The 19,162-nt window shown below is 43.2% G+C and overlaps 7 protein-coding genes across 7 annotated transcripts; 5 read left to right on the top strand and 2 right to left on the bottom strand.

Annotated features, from left to right (window-relative positions):
• The first annotated feature begins 1,270 nt into the window (after positions 1-1,270).
• BCR41DRAFT_362513 (spermidine synthase) lies at positions 1,271-2,880 on the top strand. Its single transcript, XM_022025732.1, has 5 exons — positions 1,271-1,548; positions 1,708-1,855; positions 2,071-2,221; positions 2,321-2,404; positions 2,527-2,880. The coding sequence occupies exons 1-5, from the start codon at positions 1,334-1,336 to the stop codon at positions 2,820-2,822; spliced, it is 894 nt and encodes a 297-aa protein (XP_021876684.1). The 5' UTR covers positions 1,271-1,333; the 3' UTR covers positions 2,823-2,880.
• Positions 2,881-2,999: 119 nt separating this feature from the next.
• Positions 3,000-5,926, top strand: BCR41DRAFT_341826 (hypothetical protein). The gene is made up of 9 exons (XM_022022262.1): positions 3,000-3,044; positions 3,202-3,675; positions 3,791-4,053; positions 4,148-4,301; positions 4,883-4,932; positions 5,079-5,142; positions 5,290-5,342; positions 5,449-5,599; positions 5,716-5,926. Exons 2-9 carry the CDS (start codon positions 3,237-3,239, stop codon positions 5,775-5,777), a joined length of 1,236 nt encoding a protein of 411 aa, XP_021876683.1. The 5' UTR covers positions 3,000-3,044; positions 3,202-3,236; the 3' UTR covers positions 5,778-5,926.
• Positions 5,927-6,433: 507 nt separating this feature from the next.
• BCR41DRAFT_389868 (tRNA wybutosine-synthesizing protein) lies at positions 6,434-7,711 on the top strand (the record flags this gene model as incomplete). Its single annotated transcript, XM_022028172.1, has 2 exons — positions 6,434-7,049; positions 7,151-7,711. Exons 1-2 carry the CDS (start codon positions 6,462-6,464, stop codon positions 7,706-7,708), a joined length of 1,146 nt encoding a protein of 381 aa, XP_021876682.1. The 5' UTR covers positions 6,434-6,461.
• Positions 7,712-7,745: 34 nt separating this feature from the next.
• On the bottom strand, positions 7,746-10,260 carry BCR41DRAFT_193695 (hypothetical protein). Its single transcript, XM_022019835.1, has 4 exons — positions 9,946-10,260; positions 8,517-9,829; positions 8,095-8,427; positions 7,746-7,966 (listed from the first exon to the last, which is right to left on the bottom strand). Exons 1-4 carry the CDS (start codon positions 10,140-10,142, stop codon positions 7,791-7,793), a joined length of 2,019 nt encoding a protein of 672 aa, XP_021876681.1. The 5' UTR covers positions 10,143-10,260; the 3' UTR covers positions 7,746-7,790.
• Positions 10,261-11,427: 1,167 nt separating this feature from the next.
• On the bottom strand, positions 11,428-12,462 carry BCR41DRAFT_193612 (hypothetical protein). The gene has a single exon (XM_022019834.1). It carries the CDS (start codon positions 12,080-12,082, stop codon positions 11,480-11,482), a length of 603 nt encoding a protein of 200 aa, XP_021876680.1. The 5' UTR covers positions 12,083-12,462; the 3' UTR covers positions 11,428-11,479.
• A 628-nt stretch (positions 12,463-13,090) lies between these two features.
• Positions 13,091-14,579, top strand: BCR41DRAFT_425804 (ribosomal protein S30). Its single transcript, XM_022030631.1, has 4 exons — positions 13,091-13,449; positions 13,930-14,020; positions 14,127-14,200; positions 14,308-14,579. The coding sequence occupies exons 1-4, from the start codon at positions 13,414-13,416 to the stop codon at positions 14,338-14,340; spliced, it is 234 nt and encodes a 77-aa protein (XP_021876679.1). The 5' UTR covers positions 13,091-13,413; the 3' UTR covers positions 14,341-14,579.
• A 1,067-nt stretch (positions 14,580-15,646) lies between these two features.
• On the top strand, positions 15,647-19,115 carry BCR41DRAFT_425803 (aconitate hydratase). Its single transcript, XM_022030630.1, has 8 exons — positions 15,647-15,743; positions 15,855-16,101; positions 16,434-16,451; positions 16,578-17,053; positions 17,154-17,741; positions 17,849-17,968; positions 18,081-18,590; positions 18,714-19,115. The coding sequence occupies exons 1-8, from the start codon at positions 15,723-15,725 to the stop codon at positions 19,092-19,094; spliced, it is 2,361 nt and encodes a 786-aa protein (XP_021876678.1). The 5' UTR covers positions 15,647-15,722; the 3' UTR covers positions 19,095-19,115.
• The last annotated feature ends 47 nt before the right edge of the window (positions 19,116-19,162 follow it).

Raw genomic sequence — 19,162 nt, 5'->3', positions numbered from 1 at the left:
GATACTGGGATCAAATGAAGGCTTTGCTTAAAAAATGCGCGTTGCAGAGTTTGACGAAGATATAGATAAAGTATTGAGTAGTATAAAGAACCAATTTTATAACCCCGATAACCGCCAAGCCAAAGCCTTCTTTCGCTATATGGAAGAGAACTGGGTCGCGAAAGGGAGGGGACTAAAATGGGTGCTTTATGTGTCAGAGACAAGATAAAGCAGCGGTAAACGGCGGTATTAAATGACTGCTTCAATGAATCTTATTCCCTGACATTCTAATCCACTTAATAGGACTACCATCACGTAGACACAAACAACCCTCTGGAGTCTTGGTTCAAGGCTTTGAAGGCACATGCAATGGAAGGGAAGCGCAGTTTACGAATTGATTTCCTAATCTACATGCTACAGGGGCCTATTGACCAGGACTTCAGGACGTAGTATTTCAAGGTCAAAAACGGAATTCAACCTGCAGTGCTTTCGCAGTACGACTAAGAAAGGTTGGCGAGAGCGATGTCAGTGAGCCCTATGGACGCAAGGGCCATGGTATGCGATAATTTGGTCGAGAAAGAGGTATGTGTCGAGGATTGACAATTCCACAACTTAGATTGTATATGTAGAGGTTCTTATCGTTCTTTCATTCCATACATTTCGTAGCAAAATCGTTCACAGAATCCGAAGTAAAATACTCCGTTGCCACGGACGTAGAAAGGGGCCTCCTTCAGTCATGTTCATGTCCTGACTATGTCCGACAGAGGATCCCTTGCAAGCACATGTATCTGGTGTCAAGGGTCTACGACGGCTTTGATGTTCAGTATGGTGCTGCCCCTTTGCACATTGAACATCAGCACAAGCACATAGACCTCGACTTAGGGCCCCTTCTCAGAGTTTTATCTCTCCAGCCTTACTGCGCCAGCTGAATGAAATGAGAGCTAAAGATAGAGAGGAAAAGAAGAGAAAGAGAGAAGAGGTCACTGTCCGAGCGTTGAAAGAGTACGAAGAAGGATTTATGGACTTGCGGAGAAAGCTGGAGAGTATAGCATATAGCAGATTATAAATAAAGTGTACACTGAAGGATATACAAAACTCACTAGCAGGTCTGAGGAATGTAATCCATACAATGACAGCAAGGGGTCTACAAGTGCCTGAACAGAGTAGCTATTAGGACTTTACTCTATTTGTTTTTGGGCCAAAATTGTGCGGTACCCATCCCTTTATGTGACGTAATTTCAGATACAAATCTTCGGATTCCTGCCAGTCCCATCATAATAATAACCCATGCTTTCTTCCCACCCTCAATCACTCCTTTCTCCAATCTGTACGTTGAACTTGCATCGCATCTGACATGGCAGAGACACTTACCCATCCACTCGTCAAGGACGGCTGGTTTAAAGAGACTAGCACTCTCTGGCCCGGCCAGGCCATGACCCTTGAGGTCAAGGAAATCCTCCATGTCGAGAAGTCACTCTACCAGGATGTGCTTGTCTTTCAATCCACCTCTTATGGCAATGTCCTCGTTCTCGATGGTGTCATCCAGGCCACCGAGCGCGATGAGTTCTCGTAAGTATGAAGCATACGGTATCTATTTATCCCTGGTGCTTGTATGGATTATCAAGCATACCCACCCACCGATATCTTTGCTTTAGAGAATTGCTCAGGATCAATTGACTTTTTATTTTTTTTGTTTTTTTGTTGGCTGGGTGTAATTGTCTCCTTCAGCTACCAGGAAATGATGACCCATGTCCCCATGAACTGTCATCCCAACCCCAAAAAGGTCTTAGTCATTGGAGGAGGTGATGGAGGTGTCTTGCGTGAGGTTATTAAGCATGAGGGCGTTGAAGAGGTCGTTCTCTGCGAGATTGATCAGGTAAACCATTTTGTAATATTTCTCTAGTCATCTTGACTAGTACAAACCATAGGAATAGGCGTATATATTCGAAGTGACCTATGGACCACTTGGGGTGGATGATCAAGCAGCATTACCACCGATGGCCTTAAACTGGAGCGATCAGCTGCAACAATTTAGAATAATATTCACGCAGTTTCTGAACACGTAAAGTTTTTATTCTCTAACTTTGGCAGGCTGTCATTCGTGCGTCTAAGTTCTTGCCCAGCATGGCTGCTGGCTTCGAGCACCCCAAAGTCAAGGTTCACATTGGTGACGGATTTGCTTTTCTCGAAGACAAGGTTGATAGCTTTGATGTCATCATCACAGATTCTTCTGATCCTGTTGGTAAGTTGGCTTTTATGCTATTATCATCATTTCCGCGGAACTCTAGCTGATTTCCAAATATATGGCTAATGATGATTTGAAAATGCTTGCGGTCTATAGGCCCTGCTGCCTCTCTATTTCAGGCCAAGTTCTTTGAGCTCATGAAGAATGCCCTTCATGCTGGTGGAATCATTTGCACACAATGTACGCTACCACGTCAAATCGCCCTATACTCTAGTATTCTTACAGCTGTTGTCCTATTGATCTTCTTTAACCTATTAACATGCATTCTAATTGGATTATAAAAAAAATATAAAAAAATCCAGGCGAGTGCATCTGGCTCCACCTACCCATCATCAAGGAAGTCTTGGGCTTTAGTCGTAAGCTTTTCCCCCGAGTTGAGTATGGCTTCACAACCATCCCAACCTATCCCTGCGGTCAAATCGGTCTCATGGTCTGCTCCAAGGACCCCAACACCAGCATCAGGGAGCCAGTGCGCCAGTGGTCTAAGGAGCAGGAGGCGAAGCTATGTCGCTACTACAACACAGAGATTCACAAGGCTTGCTTTGTCCTACCTCAATTCGCCAAAGCAGCCCTTGAGGCCCCTGAGGAGTCCAAGTAAAGCGTGCTACCATAGCTTTTGTTATTTGTCTTTTTTTTTTTCCACCACATGCATCCATTTGAAATAAATAAATAAATAAAATGCATAAAATGAGAGATGTAAAATTTTCGTTTCTGTAGGGTGGCTTAGTTCTCATATCTGACAGAAACTTGTTCATAAAATTGCAATCTCTCTTCGTTTTACATTGCCCTACATTGCCCACCTCTGACGAAATTCTTTTAGGTATGTCCAATGCCCCGCCATATAGAAGTAGAATTGCAATTGAACTTGATACTGGCATGGGATGTCTGTTCTTTTTTTTTTTTTTTTTTTTTTTTTTTCCGGTTTGCCATCTGTAGCCCCTTGATCTCAACATCTACTCATGGTGATTTGCAATCAGAAAAGAACCAGAATATCAATTTAGAAAAAAGCAAGATGGACTTCGAAAGTAACCTTGGCACTAATGGCGGTAATAATGGTGTGCCAGCCAGCGAATCAGTCGACGTCCTTAAGCCTAACGACAGTGACACTATGGATGAGGCCTTTCGCCACGAAGATCCTCATTATCGCCGCTACCAGGACGATGATGATCGTCGTAGTAGAGACCGCCGAGATTCGCGTGAAGGAGAAGACCGCGCTCGTAGTCGCAGCCCAGACCGATCGAGGAGCTACATGGGCGGCTCAGGCAGTGGGCGTAACCACGATAGGGATGAGAAATATGACTCAGAACAGCGTCGTGGAGGTCGTGGTCGATCCAGATCCAGAAGCCCCACCCGTCAAACTTCTACATCCAGTTTGCGTGACCGTCGCGTTTATGTCGGCAATTTATCTTACGATGTCAAGTGGACTAATCTTAAGGACTTTATGCGGGAGAGTACGTCCTTTTCACTTTGAATGTCATTCTTTTTATTACTCATTAAGTTGATGTTTGTTATAACTGATATTTTACATGTTGTTATGCGATGCTTGCATGATGTGGGACAAAACAGTCGGACCTGTTGCACATGCAGATGTGTTATTGAACTCGGATGGCCGCTCGAAAGGGTGCGGTGTGGTCGAATTCCAGAGTGCTGAGGATGCTAAAGAAGCTATCCGCAGACTCAACGACGTCGTTTTGATGGGTCGCCCTGTTTTCGTCCGAGAAGACCGTGAGTCTGAAGCTAGAATCGGCTTCTCAGGCGGACGTGGTGGAGGGCTCCAACCATCATCAAGGGGAAGCGATTCCGGTACCCGTCAGATCTATGTTGGGAATGTAAGTGAGGAGATTGGGGAGGAAAAAAACAAAGAGGAGCTTTGGGAACAAATTAACCCTGACAACATCCGTATATGGTTTACGCCTGAATTAGCTCCCTTATTCAGTCAACTGGAAGGATCTGAAGGACTTATTTAGGAGAGCAGGACCCGTAGACAGAGCAGACGTTTTCAGCACAAGTGACGGACGATCCAAGGGTTCAGGAACCGTTTCGTTTGATAGAATCAGCGATGTCTCCCGAGCAGTTTGTACGTAACATGTTTTAGCCAGAGGTGGAGGGATCATCAAAGAACTAGCATTTTGGCAAGCCAAATTTTATGGGGGACAAGGGATGGCGAGGGTCGGGCTTCGGGTCATGACACTTGCAACTAATCAGAGACCTTCAATGTCTTTAATATTCGAGATGGAGCACAATGAGTCGTAAAAGATGCAGCTTAAAAGCTACTTTTGATTCTGCCCATTTTGGAGATGGGAAAGGTCTACAATCGTTTTTATGAGCCCGACCCTTTTGAACTTCAACGAAACATTATCGACTGGATAATTTTCAAGAAATAAGGATGAGAAATAGGAAGATTGAGCGGAATAGGATTAGGATTGCAGGGGATGTGAATGGCTCAGCGGATGCAGAGGATGAGTAGAGAGAGAGGAAATCGGGATTGACGCCGAGGACGAGACTGGATCGTTGGGTGGATTTGATGAAACTAAACTGCGTCTATCCTTCTTGTCTTACATCGCGCCCTTCGTTGCTACCCCAATGCTTGCTTTTATTCTATCAACGTCGGAAATACTCATGTCTCACGAATCACTAATTCGATCGGATTGCTACTAGCAATGTTCAATGGATTCGAATGGCATGGCCGTCGTATTGAAGTTCGGGAGGTAGGTCACTTTTTTTTTTTTTTTTTTTTTTAATTTTTTGATGATGCACTAGGCGACAATTGAGAGAAATAAGGATGCGGGATAAAAGAATGGAACTTAACTGTTCATATCCATAATGCCTTTGCTTTTTATGTTTTAATGCTTAGGATAAATACGGTCCTCCTGCCGGCGGTTCGTCTCGTGGCTCGTCTAGATATGATAATCATCGTAGTAGCAGCTATAACGATTCGTATGGATATGGAAGCAGTGGACATAGTGACTATAGGCATGACAGTAGCTCTGGTCGCCATCATGACGTGTACGATGGCACTTCACGAAACCACCACTCCAGTAGCTATAATGATATGTCGATGGAAGCTATCCCTTCAGGACCTGCTGCAGGTTCTGGTGACCAGATCTATATCCGCAATGTAAGTTTATCGTAATTGTTTGGGAAATAAGTGTTATCAAAAATAGCATAATTAGTGCATACGCTCAGCGCGAGTTCGATGGGCCGGCATCATTTCTTGTATTTAGCTGCCGTTAACTACCACCGATCAGGATTTGAGAGATTTGTTCAGGACTTGTGGGCCAATTCGAAGAGCGGAAATTCTAATGAGCAGTGGCCGTCCTAAGGGCTCCGGTATCGTGCGTTTCGAGATGTTCGAATCGGCTGAAAAAGCTGTTGGTGAGTTGAGAGCGAAAGGAAATTTCAAATGGTTATTTTTCGTCGACTTTTTGTGTCCGGATTCCTGGAAAAAAAAAGCTTCTGACACAAGCTTTACTCTTCTGGCATGTTAATAGCAAGATTCAACGGATACGTCTATGGTGGTCGTTCTTTGGAGATTATGTATGATCGTGTCTAAATCTCGCGTGTGTATGTTGATATTGTGCAAAGCTTCACACAAGGCTTATGCATGCAGGAATAGCTCAAGACACAGTTCATGGATTCAATATTTGGAGCTTTCAGTAGTTTTATTAAAGTTTTTTTGCGTATAAAAAAATATATTCTCTCACATTGTATATTTAAAACAACCATTCGAGAATCTTCTTGCAAATGATCAAAATCTAATGCTTTGTAAATCTGCTATTCATTCTGTTGCTGATTTCAATTCATTCAGTCATGTCTTCACTTATTGTCATCATTGTTACTTTGATCAGCTTTACAAATGTAAAAAATTGGTAAGCATACCGGTAAGTTACTTTTGAAAGATATTGATTCTTTTCAAAGTAATGTCATCTGATTTTTCTATTGATATCTTACTTCTGCAAAAAGCAAGGAACCAGCCCAGGGAAATCTACAGAGGCACGCGAAACTATGATTGATAGAGCAAGGAATTAGAAAAAGCTCTTTGGCACAAAGAGGATATTATTATATATTATTAGCAGAATCAGGAGGAGAATAAACAAACTGGTTCGGGGGTTAGAATGGATTCGATGTTAAACGATTTGCCACCAATTTCTTTAATGACTTTTGTTTTCAAAAAAAAAAAAAAAAAAAAAAAAAAAAGCCTCCAACTGTCTCAATCTCATTCAAGTTTCACTGAACCATGTCGGACGGATTTACACTTCGCAAGAAGGCCATTCTAATTGCCCTCAATTCAGACACACCAGACAAGTCCCCCAAAGGATACGTCGATGAACCTCTGTTGCCGTTGATTATGCTTGTCAATAGTCACAAGGACTATGTGACAACATCATCGTGCTCTGGTCGTATCTGCACTTATCTTGAAGGCTTGAATGAATCCAGTGCCATCGAACTCAAACAACAACAGAGGAGTGAACCTCAAGAAGATAGCAATCATAATACTGATAGGAGGAGCAAGGACAAAGAGGAAGAGGAAGAGGAAGAGGAAGAGGAAGAGGAAGAGGAAGCGCAGATCGCTGCAGGATATGCAGAGAATACTTCATTAGCTGCGGTAGAAGCAGCCAAGCGGGCCAAAGGCGGGCAATGGCTTTATGTCAGTCATGAGTCTATTGTTATCACACCAGAGCAGGACTCCAGGGATCAACACTGGATTATTGACACACTCTTTGGCTCAGAAGCGCATAGAGTTGTCTTAATGGAGGATGCCATGGGTGACAGGACTGCTGATATGGCCAAGGCACAGTTGGTATACTTCAAGTTTGAACCGATGGTAAGATCTTATCGATAGATATAACCAGTTATTCATTTTAGAAAAAGAAGGCACTTTTTTGCCTAACCATCCTAACTTATACGTTGGTGCGCATTGTATAGATTCTCCATATTGAAGCGGCGACACCTACAGCTGCAAAGACATTTTTAAACCACTCCTTATTCTCAGGCTATCGGAACTCTGGGATCCTTCCGTCCGCGAAGCGAACTATGCTGGCCATCCGCAGTACCCTCAAGATCGATGCCCCAATAGCCTATATACCTTCCACAGCGTCTTCAGCACACGCTGCAACGACAACGCTAACATCAATGAACACTATTGTGGAGCCAGAACCAAAGATCCATCTAATAGTTTCATTATCGTATCTACGTTTGCTGATCGAGATGAGTAATGACAAATTCCGCATGAATACGGCTCAAATGAGTCGGTTTGAAAAGCGGTTGACAGAACACTTGAAAGAGGAGAGCGACAAATCGGCAAAGAAGGGGGATCAGGGAGAATGGGAGGATAAAGATGCTCGGAGGGAACGCAAACGCAGAGAAGGTCTCCTCAAGCAACAGGAAGCTGCCAAGGCGAGAGCTAGAGTACCAAAACAAGAAGAGATGTTAACTGAACAACCGATACCTTCGTCACCACAGGACAAGCAAATAGAACAATAAAGCATCTCTTTTATGTGTTCACCTCAGACAGTGCAAGCTACATGGTTATAACATTTAGTTTTATGGGCACAAGCATTAACTATTATAGAGCTAACTGGAAAAAATCTGGGAGGCGAATATTTGTCTCCTTAAGAGGTCTCGGGGCTGAGATTGATGTTATTGAAGGATCGAGAGCGAACCTGCTCCGAATAAACTCTAGAGCTCGCTGACTAAATTCGCCACCGTGATCTGCATAATACTTGATTAACAGTAAAAGTCCTAAGGGTTTAAAGAGGCCAATAAAAGGAGAGATGTTGTTTTGTTGCTAATTTAGATAACCATTCGATGTCTTAACAACTACATTGCAACTCCTATATTTGTTTGATAAATAGAAACTGAGTACCTACTCTTTAAAGATTCTTGCTCAAGGTGAACAGGTACAGAACGCTCCCGCTCCTGTTCCAACGCCATTAATAAGGCCCCATGGATGATCTGAGCCATTTTGACGTTGACCCCATATGTGTTCCTTGCGATGTCGATGGTTTGAATGAGGCTCAATCCATCCATTGCTACTCTTACAACCTCTGCTTCTCGACTAAACTGAACAAGACGCAATCGAAACTGTATATCGTTGGGCATAGATGGATCACAGCTGAGTAATGCCTGTCCATCAGCAAGTCTCTTGGGCATGTGTTGAGCGTCACTGGTGTCTCCAAACAAGCTACTCCATGTCGATCCAGCTATCACATCAATAGACAAAAACCGATTTGGAATTCGTTAAAGACATCCAAGTAAAAAAAAAAAAAAAAAAGAATAATGTGCCCCATACCTTGCTTATTAACATCACCAACTGAGAGGATCAAAAGTGCCAGTCTCAAAATTTCTGGGTATATATTTAATAACGTTCCATCAGACATCTTCACTTCGACTTTGGCTCGTGCGGTTGTACGCCATACAGCATAGTCTGCCTTTTTTCCAGCTACATCCTCCATCACGCTATCGCTTTTTGAAAGGTGCTCGTCGACCTTCTTGGCGATCGATTTTATAAGAGCATCATGTTCATGCACAAGCCAGTCAAAGATGAAGAGTCGGCCAGTCAAGAGCCTCGCGATTGTCAACAAACTCTGTTCCAATGAGTTATCAATATCTGCCCCAGTACATAGCTTCAGCAGGAACTGTATACTTGAGACAATCCACTTGACATCATTTTCAACTTTAACAATATCTTCGATCCATTGCAACGCTTTGTCAAAAAACCCTGTTCCTGGAGTTTTTTGGATAGTTTGTAGGAGTACGTTTGGCCATTGTAGTGCACCATGAAATAGAGCACCCATGGCTACCTTAGTCTCATAGACTACAGTCTCCATATCGGTTGAGCTTGATGCTGATGCTAATGGACATAGACGCACCAGGAAATACTCGAAGATATCTCGGGCTTCTTGGAATCGCGATGATGGATCTTGAGTTTGACTGCTATAAAGAGCCGCAGAGGTTGAGCTCAGTTCCATGACACTCTCCAAATACCCAACCAACTTCTTTTTTATGCTCGTGTCAACGATTCCACTGTCAGTGGTGGAGGCGGCGCTATCACCCGGAGTCACCTTTTGAGACAGAACAGATCGGCAATATCTAGCACAAAGCGTTGCTGCTGGCAAAGCGTTGAGGATCTCTGGCACATCCCTCAGTAACTGGTCAACCCAGGCTGCATCATCATCGCTGCCAACCATTCTTCCAAGATAATCAGGGTCTCTGGAGCTCGCAAGCTTCATGCCCAGACTGAATCGCTCATTCATTCCTCTCAATTGCTGCATGATTTCCATTGGGGGTGCTCGCGCTGGTTGTGTTGGTCCAAAGTCAAGCCGCATAAGCCAACCAACATATTCGCTTTGATTGGGTTCCAACGGATTGTTGCCACGATCCTCGCCCCAGAGTCCTTGAACAATAAGCGCTTCTTTTTCCCATGCAAGAACACAATCTCGATCCTTTAGTTCTGCCATCATCCCTAATCGCAAAAGACGCTCAGACGATGGCTCTGAGCGAGAGGTATAGTTAGGTGGAGGGAATGAATAGTGCTGAGAGATACAGAGTTCCAAGAGCGTCCGAATCACAGGCATCGAGTCCCAGACAACCAATGCTAGAATCCTTTAGAGGGTTTGAAGACAATTGTCAGAGTTTTCATATCAAAAGTCATTTCATTGAGCGCAAAAAGATAAAAGATATTAAAGCAAATAAAATAAACACCCGGGAAACAAACTAACCTTGGATTGCAGCTTGCAAGCATCGTAACAACAAGACAGCATGTCCAAAAGGACAGAGTCCAGGCTAGAGGAATATCACTGGCAAGCTTTAAGACCCGACTGTCCTCTGTTTCACAAAAACGCGAAAGCTCAAAAATTTTGACAATTATGTCTGGATTTTTAACAATGCAGCTTTCAGGGTACTTCATGGTATACATGCGGATATAAACAAGTAACGATATACATAAAAACTTAGTCCGAATAGTTCAATTATTGTTATCAATCCAGTAACATGTGGCTCCAAAAATCATTGCATCAGTAAATCTTACAAACCGTGACAAATCAGTTGCTCGAGAGACATACTCTCCAACTACAGAAAGTAGCATTTTGTTAGGAAGACGAATGCTCAGAAGAGCCATCAGCCCGGATTCAGTTAAGGGTAGTCCATTTTCGATCACTTTGAAGATGAGACCACCATCGAATTCTTGCGACGTCTACAACGAAGATGTCCATGCCATTGCAATTAGCTATTAATAGTTCATATGCCTATGACACCACATTTAGTCTTCAATATTTCTATTACAAGTACACTGTACCGTATCCATAGCGTACGACTGCGGAGGATCCAAGAAAAGCAATCTCACGACACAGATCCTTAGTGCATCCAAAGGGACAGGTCCAAATGGCGTCCTGCAAATATCCCCTTCACTTGGTGTTGTCGGAAGCCCACCAGTACTGCTGATTGTCTGAAACCATCGAAGGGTAAATGTATGTACCTGTTCGATGGAAAACTTACTGGCCTTAACGTCTTTTGCCTCTTTAACATCAATAGCAGTTGCCATCATGACATTGCACACAATTTCTATCACCATCAGCAGCCAAAGGGTCGGTGTATTACGCCCACCCAGAGGGATATGCGACTGTGGGTGATTCTCCTGTTTCTGTGTGAGTCGTGCTAAATGAGATCCCTCTTTTAGCAGACCAGACACTACATCCGTCGTCCAGGACGCACTGCGTTTGCCGAGATGCCTGATCCATCGTTTAATAACCAAAACCACCGGCGCCATAGGCGGACTAATAGTTGAACCTTCCATCTGCAATGCAGCTTCAATGGCGCATCTCTGCATCATTTGCCCAAACTCTACCGCTGGCTTACTTGGGATTGCCTCTAAAAGTAACTCCATAAGGTCCAAGTGATAAGGATTCTTGAGCTCATTTGGGTTCATTTCTATTTCCATGATATGGTTCAGTCCCGTCCGGATAAGCTCTTGTCCAGAAAGGTTAATGAGCGCCACACGAAGTTCTTCTTTAACAGCTTCGACTTGATGAGCGCGCCCTTTGTATCGAAAATCCAGAAGCATTGTCCATGTTTCAAGATCGTCCTTGGATAAGAATGATTGTGAGCTGATTTGCCGAAGAACAACCCTTAGAAGCGGTTTAGCGCTCTTCATAAAGTTTCCAAGCCAGACTATTGAAAAAAATAAAAAAAAATAGATTTGAATTTTTGCAAGGTCCTCATGTCCTGAGATATCCTGGATGAATAACAATATCCAAGCTACATATCGCTGCTAAACCTACATTCCATACACCCCATGGCTTTTAGCCGAACTTCTGCCCAACGACATGTCACCATCATGACTTTGATTAAACTTCGGACTGACGCCTCTACAGCACTAGCTCCTACAGCCATAGGTATATGCTCTGACATAGTCTGAAGGGTAATGTGCTTGATGTTACTCCTTATGGCCTGATTTTGAAATCGTTTTCTGAGACTCAATGGCTCAGTGTATTGATGAAGGTCAATTGTTGCCATGACAGCTGATGTATTACTCTTCTCATCTAAGCGGACAGGATCAAATTTGGTTTCCTCGGAGTCGTCCTCAGGATCATCTGTTCTGAATGCGGTTAAGACATTGGCCACAAAAGTTTTCGTCTCAGCATTCGCACACCATGATCGTTCGCCCAATGCATCTTCCAGATAAGCCATAACAAAATCAGTAGGCCAGTCCTCGATTGAATCCCAAGCTATGTGCAATAGCGCGCAGATCAGAAACACCACTGCACCATTCGTGCGAATCTTAAAACTATGAGTGAATTCAGGACGAAGCATCTGGATCATGATGGCAGAAACAGTTTGGTCTCTAAGCAATTCAGGCATAGCTTGAGCAAGTCGAAGAAGGCCCGATGTAATGACCTGATCAGGCTTGAGTGAATTATACTTCAAGTATTGTAAAGCGGCCCGGACATGCTGGAGTGGTGGTGCGACCTCCCACGACTCCTGTGTAAAAGTATTATAAACTAGAAGGATGAAGGTAGTTTGTGTTTTTCCAGTCAGAAGGTAAATTGGCAATCGAAACGAACAAGCAGGTCGTTCAGACAGCTATCGTACCTTCTTCCTCTACTTGACGCAGATTGGCCAGGCCCGCTTCCTGCTCGATTTTAACACCCCTTGTGAGCGACCAGAGAGTCTTGGGGACGTCCTGCTGTTGATACTGTTGCTGTGGGCTGCTATGCGCTGCCTGTTGCTGAGCTGGGATCTTTCTTAATGTTGACTTGACTGTTGAATCTTCCGTTTTGACTCTTGGAGGTGTAGAGGGTGCACTACTGCTACCAGTCGAAGTTGACCCAATACGCGCTCTTTTCTGTACAGGCCCTGGCATAGCCTCAATGGGTAAATCTGGTGTGCTATGTGCTACTGAATCAACGGCAGTTGGCGAGGATCCTGATGCGCTTGAGTGACCCTTTGACACCTGTAGCTCTAACTTTGTCGAAGACTTAATAGGCCTTGTTGGCACCCTACCTGCAGTAAGCAATTGTAGGCGTTTGTTAATGAATATTTGCTTATATTTGGACTCTATCGGGACTGTCAGCCCTCTATGATACTGAGTTGGTTATCACATACCAAGAGGGATTAAGTCTAGGGTGGTAATTTTGAAAAACAAGCACAACAATTAGTTGCTTTTTCTCCCTCTTCATTCTCATCTGGTACGTTGTCTCCAGCATCATGAAATGTATTTGTACCAGGAAGATTGCGCTCAGGGGCTGGAGCCTTTCCCTTGCGCGATTCCTTGCTCATGATGCAGAAAGAATGCCACTGACGCTTTATGAGAGAGCACACAAAAAAAAAAAAAGAAAAAAAAAAAAAAGAAAAGAAAAAAAACGGCAACAAAAGTAAAGCAGAATCCTCGAGCAAAGGAAACATAAATATCAAATAAGTTTATGAAGATAAAAAATACAATAGCGCGCATTCCCGCCCTTCTCTATTTCTTCTGTTGGCCATCTTCCCCATCATTGTTGAGTTTCAAAGATCTTGGCAGCCGTGGTATCAGAGTTGCCAGAACAAGGATCCACAACTTTATTTCCAGATCGTCCTGAAGCGCTAAAGACTACTTGGAATTATGCCGCCTTCAAGCCACAAAGAAATTTTACTTTTTTGAGTGTCAGTAGTTCGAAATTGACAGATTCCTCCTTTAACTTTCGTATCACATCATGGTATATAATGACTTGCACTATTTGCCTTTTTTGGTCAACGGCAGGATATAGCACATCCACAACCATATCGATCCATCCATTGCTATACCAACTACACAACAACAAAGAACTCAACATAGTACTCAGAATATCCAGGGATATCATGGGCTACTCAGCATACCAAAGTTTATGGGATTTATTACTCATTACTCGAACAAGAAAAGAAAAGCAGTCTATGAGAAAACCCCTTGATAAATCCGTCTTGTGCAATGCACTTTATCTTTTACAGTGGGGAATGAAAATCTTTTGCTTATAAGAGTGATCAGGATCAGCACCATTAAGTACTTCCAGCTGCATTATATCATCAAAAACTATGTTTTCTTGGCATTAGATTCAGGATTTTGATTCGGCTGTGATGTGATTACACATTGGGACGACGACTACGGCGCATTTTAACTCAGAGCAAGGATATGACCCATATTGAAACTCCCTGTGTTCTGTACCAACCAACTTTTATTATTATTTTGTTTACAGGGTAAAGTCCACGGTTCCCTGGCTCGTGCCGGTAAGGTCAAGTCGCAAACCCCTAAGGTTGCCAAGCAGGAGAAGAAGAAGAAGCTCACTGGTATGTTTTACGTTATTTTGCCACTCAGCAATCAGTTCATAGTTGACACAGATAAGCAAAGTTAAACTGAACTGCGGCATGGTTTTTCCAATCTTAAATCATCTAGGTCGTGCTAAGAAGCGCGAGACTTACAAGCGCAGATTCGTTAACATTACCAACGCTCCCGGTGGCAAGCGTCGCGTAAGTTATCAAATCGCTGGGTTCTTTTATGATTTTTTTTTTCTCTCTTTCTAAGCGTTCCAATAATAACTTTTTTGTAACTTTTTCCTTTTTCTTTGAAATTACAGATGAACGTCAACCCCGAGTCGAGCAAGAACTAAATGTTGCTGACAGGATATTTGCATAGCATGATGGCGACATCAAGGTTGAGTTGGCGAATTCATCTTTTATATGATTGATGCAGGACTCTAAACTTGTCGCCACCTAACTTGTCATTCAACAGCTAGTTCAAATAAACCCATTATCGCTTCAACGCTCTTGTTTCCATTGTATTATAGCTGATTGATTGGTGGTGTTTTTGGTCAAAAACTCGGTTGACTGACTAATGGATCGTTCTTGGGGCTTCTAAGTACTTGAGCGCATCGTTTCAATACAATAGTTTGTTTAGAAATGTATACTACATATTTGGCACTTTTTGGACTTATTATTCGATGAAGTTTTTCTTGTTATTTTGGACTTAGTTTTTAAATGGGGTTTTGTTTTTAGAAATGAGATCAGTTGGTCGGATTCATTCGATTTTGCAACAACCGTCTCCTTCATTCTTTCAATTTTTTTGTGTATTTATATTCTTATAACAAAGCCTAACTTGAGAGTCGGCTATTGAATGAGTATTGGTCATGATTTCAGGATATCGATCTCCGAGTGATTTACAACCTTTGCTGGGGCGGTAGACTAGGAAAGCTAAAAGGCCATACCAACTGCAAGATTAGAAGTCATTTACTTTATTGAGGCCCTCAAATACTTAAAATACTGAAGACCGATGCAGTTCTAAGGAGAAACTGATAAACTATGTGCTCTTCGAGTTTATGAACATCACTATCTAGGACTACCAGGTTTTTGTTGCGAAGAATGGCGGTTTTATCGAGGACAATCAAAACCAAAAGTCAGAAAAGTTGTCACACAAGATGAACTACCAAGAGAGAGGTTGTGGGGGCCGATGCTGAGGTGGGGCAACATTTAAGCCAGCATCTGTAGGATGCTGTGATCCTGCAGACCATTGCTAGGGCAAAATTGGCAGATGGTGCAGCCTTTCAGCACTCCTGCGTTCACAGATATGCCAGCTGGGTATTCGTAACGGCCCTGTTTAAGGGTGATGGAGACTGGGATAGACTTCCATTGCTTTTCCCAAACAACACCGTTTTTAGCAATAATTACTCAACGCCTTCTTTGTATTAGAATGCATTTCTTGCCAAGGATTATATTTGATTTGTGAGTTCAAGCGTGATATCACATCTTGCAAACTCCAATCTGGTTTGTAGATTGATATCGGATATGTGGCTAGAACTCAGTCACAACTGACGATAAAAGGCATGACATGTCCGAGCCTTAACCATTTCTGATCTGCCGCCGGTCTTCCCTCTCTTCTCTCTTCTGCTCTCTCCTCAGCATTAACGTTGCTCCTTGGACTTTTTTCTTTCTTTTTTGCCTTACCACTCCTATCTACCTTTATTTCCCTCATTCACAGTTGCTTCACATTCACCAAATGGTTTTACCACTTTTGAAGGTTCGTACATTGATGCATAGCCGCAATTAAAGGAATTTTCACTCTAGATACCCTCACTCCTACCCCAACATTGCTGACTTAGTTGTTACTACTTTTGATATCTAACAACAGCCCGCAATGCGGTCATCTCGACCATGGGGTCATCTACGAACATTGGCCACAGCTTCTTCACACCCTCCCAAAGACTGTACACGGATTACACCACCGTATCAAAAGCTAGTCTCGAATCTGGAGAAGGTCAAGCGGGCGCTGGATCACCGACCCATGACGTTATCAGAGAAGATTCTATACTCACACTTAGCCGATCCAGGGGAGGCCAAGCCTATCCGTGGTCAAACATATTTAAAGTTGTCACCAGGTAATTTTAATTTGGGACAAATATGAATGAGTGAATGAGTGACTCGCATTTTGTTAAATTGATTGGATATGAATTGACCCTGAAATTGAGCGAGAAATCACTGTGGACAGGATTTACACAGAATAAGGGAAGATGTTCTGCCTGATCATCTTTTCTGATTTGATCTATCTTAAGATTTGATAAGTTTTCGACGAGGCCATACAAACTACACCAATATGCTCATTACTATCATAATAACTGTCTTCAGGTGGATGTTAACATATGCTTTGCCTTTTGTTTATAATTCTTCTATGGATTTGTTCCTGGGAATATGTCCGTATTCTTATCTACAGATCGTGTTGCTATGCAGGGTAAGGAAACCATGCTTGCACCAGCAGTATCCATTTATATTCTAGACTCTATAGTTTTTGTTTATTAATCAAACGTGCGCTTTTTATATATATTTATCAACAAATATCAATATGGATTTAAAAAAGATGCATCCGCCCAGATGGCAATTCTACAGTTCATGCTAGCAGGCATGCCTACAACTGCTGTGCCAACTTCTATTCACTGTGACCATCTTATCGTTGGTCATAAAGGTGCAGCTCAGGACTTGGTCAACTCAATTGAAAATAACAAAGAGATCTTTAATTTTTTGCAGTCTGCAGCAGAGAAATATGGCATGGCCTTCTGGAAGCCAGGCAGCGGTATTATCCATCAGATCGTGTTGGAAAACTATGCAGCACCTGGTCTGTTGATGCTGGGAACGGACAGTCATACTCCAAATGCAGGAGGCTTGGGAGCTATCGCCATCGGTGTCGGTGGCGCTGATGCAGTTGATGCCATGGCCAATATTCCTTGGGAGCTGAAGGCTCCTGAAGTCATTGGTGTCAAGCTGACAGGCCAGCTCAACGGATGGACCTCACCTAAAGACGTCATTCTTCATTTGGTGGGCAAGCTGACTGTGCGGGTAAGATTTGACAGTCCTTTCCCTAATCTAGATTTTTGCTAATTCCTTTTTTACTATTGTTGGAAAAAGCTAACCTCGCTATTGTGGTTTCTTTCCTTAGGGAGGAACAGGCCATATCGTCGAGTACTTTGGCCCGGGCATTGACACTTTGTCATGCACAGGAATGGGTACCATCTGCAACATGGGTGCAGAGGTAGGTGCGACAACCTCGGTCTTCCCATTCGTCAACAGCATGTCTGCATATCTTCATGCCACAGGACGGGGTCCCGTAGCGGAAGCTGCTCGTCAACACGCCCATTTCCTTCGAGCGGATGAGGGCGCTGTTTACGATAAAGTGATCGAAATTAATCTGTCAACATTGGAACCACACATCAATGGACCTTTCACTCCGGATTTGGCCACGCCACTCTCAAAGTTTGCGGAGGTTGTCAAGAAGAACGGTTGGAAGGATGAGGTAAAGGTGGGGCTGATTGGAAGCTGTACCAACAGCAGCTATGAAGATATGGATCGTGTCACCAGCTTGGCTAAACAAGCAGTCGAGAAGGGTATCAAGTCAAAGGCGGGATTCTTTATTACCCCTGGTTCTGAACAGATCAGGGCAACGATTGAAAGAGATGGCCAAACTGCTATCATGGAACAGGTGGGAGGTGTTGTTTTGGCGAATGCATGCGGGCCTTGCATTGGACAAGTAGGAACTTCTTTAATGATCTTTTTTTTTTTTTTTTTTTTATTTGGATGCACCGGCTTGATTTCTAACTATTCCTCTCATTCAATCCCAAATATGCATAAAAACAGTGGAAACGTGACGACTTGAACGAGAAGGAGGAAAACGCCATTCTCACTTCGTTCAACCGTAACTTCAAGAATCGTAATGACGGAAACGCAACTACTATGAACTTTTTGACTTCCCCTGAGGTAAAACAAAAAAAAAAAAAAAAAAAAAAACAAAAAAAAACCGGAGAGAATGGATCATTAAGAGTTAACTAAATATTCAAAATGATTTTGGCTGCCGATATATATATCTTAGTTGGTGACCGCCATGTCACTCTCAGGCAAGCTTACCTTCAATCCTATGACGGATCCTCTTTTGGACTCTACTGGAAAAGAGTTTATGCTCCAGCCCCCATATGGCGACAACCTACCTAAAGAAGGCTTCATTTCAGGCGATCTCTCCTATGCTCCTGGTGATACTATTCAGCCTAATCCTTCAGTTGAAATCAAAGTCGACCCAAAGTCGAATCGATTGCAGGTGTTAGAGCCCTTCGGGCCAGGACCCAATGGCGAGTTTGAGGATCTGCAGGTGTTGCTTAAGGTCAAGGGCAAATGTACCACCGATCATATTAGTGCCGCAGGGCCCTGGCTGAAATATAAAGGCCATCTTGAGAACATCTCCCATAATACTCTCAACGGTGCCTTGAATGCTGATAACGACAAAATCAACGTCGTCAAGAACGTTTTTACTGGTGAAGAAGGAGCTATCCATGAAGTTGGACGTCAATATCAAAAGTTGGGGAAGCCATGGATTGTCGTTACTGATGTAAGCACTTTTTTTTTTGCTTTTGTTCCTTTTTTAAAAAACAGAGGGAAATAGCCTCTTACCTAAAATTAGTTTGTTAATCAGAAAGCGCATGTCACTTTTTTTCATTGAATGTTTGTGTAGCACAACTATGGCGAAGGGTCTGCTCGCGAACATGCTGCTCTTCAGGTCCGTTACCTCGGCTGCCCCATGATCGTAGCGCGTTCATTCGCCCGTATCCATCAAACGAATCTCAAAAAACAAGGTGTGCTGCCTCTCACATTCGCTGATCCTGCTGATTGGGAAAAGATGCATGGAGGTGATGTGATAGAGTCAACCGTAGGTGTGGCCGACCTCATCGCTGGCCGCCCTGGAAAGAACGACACGCCTGAAGGTGGTGAGATCATTCTGATTGTCCGCCGTCCCAATGGGGAGAAGTACGAGATTAAGGCTTTGCACACCATGAGCAAAGACCAAGTCGAGTGGTTCAAGAAAGGAAGCGCCTTGAATGCAGCACGCGGTTAAAATAAAATTAGCATCATGTAGATACATCCACACGTAATAAACTAGAGCACCAACAATCCACTGATTGT

The sequence above is a fragment of the Lobosporangium transversale genome (assembly GCF_002105155.1).
Source record: "Lobosporangium transversale strain NRRL 3116 chromosome Unknown BCR41scaffold_55, whole genome shotgun sequence".
Taxonomy (NCBI): Eukaryota; Fungi; Mortierellomycota; class Mortierellomycetes; order Mortierellales; family Mortierellaceae; genus Lobosporangium; species Lobosporangium transversale.
This window is presented reverse-complemented; position numbering and strand designations above follow the sequence as displayed.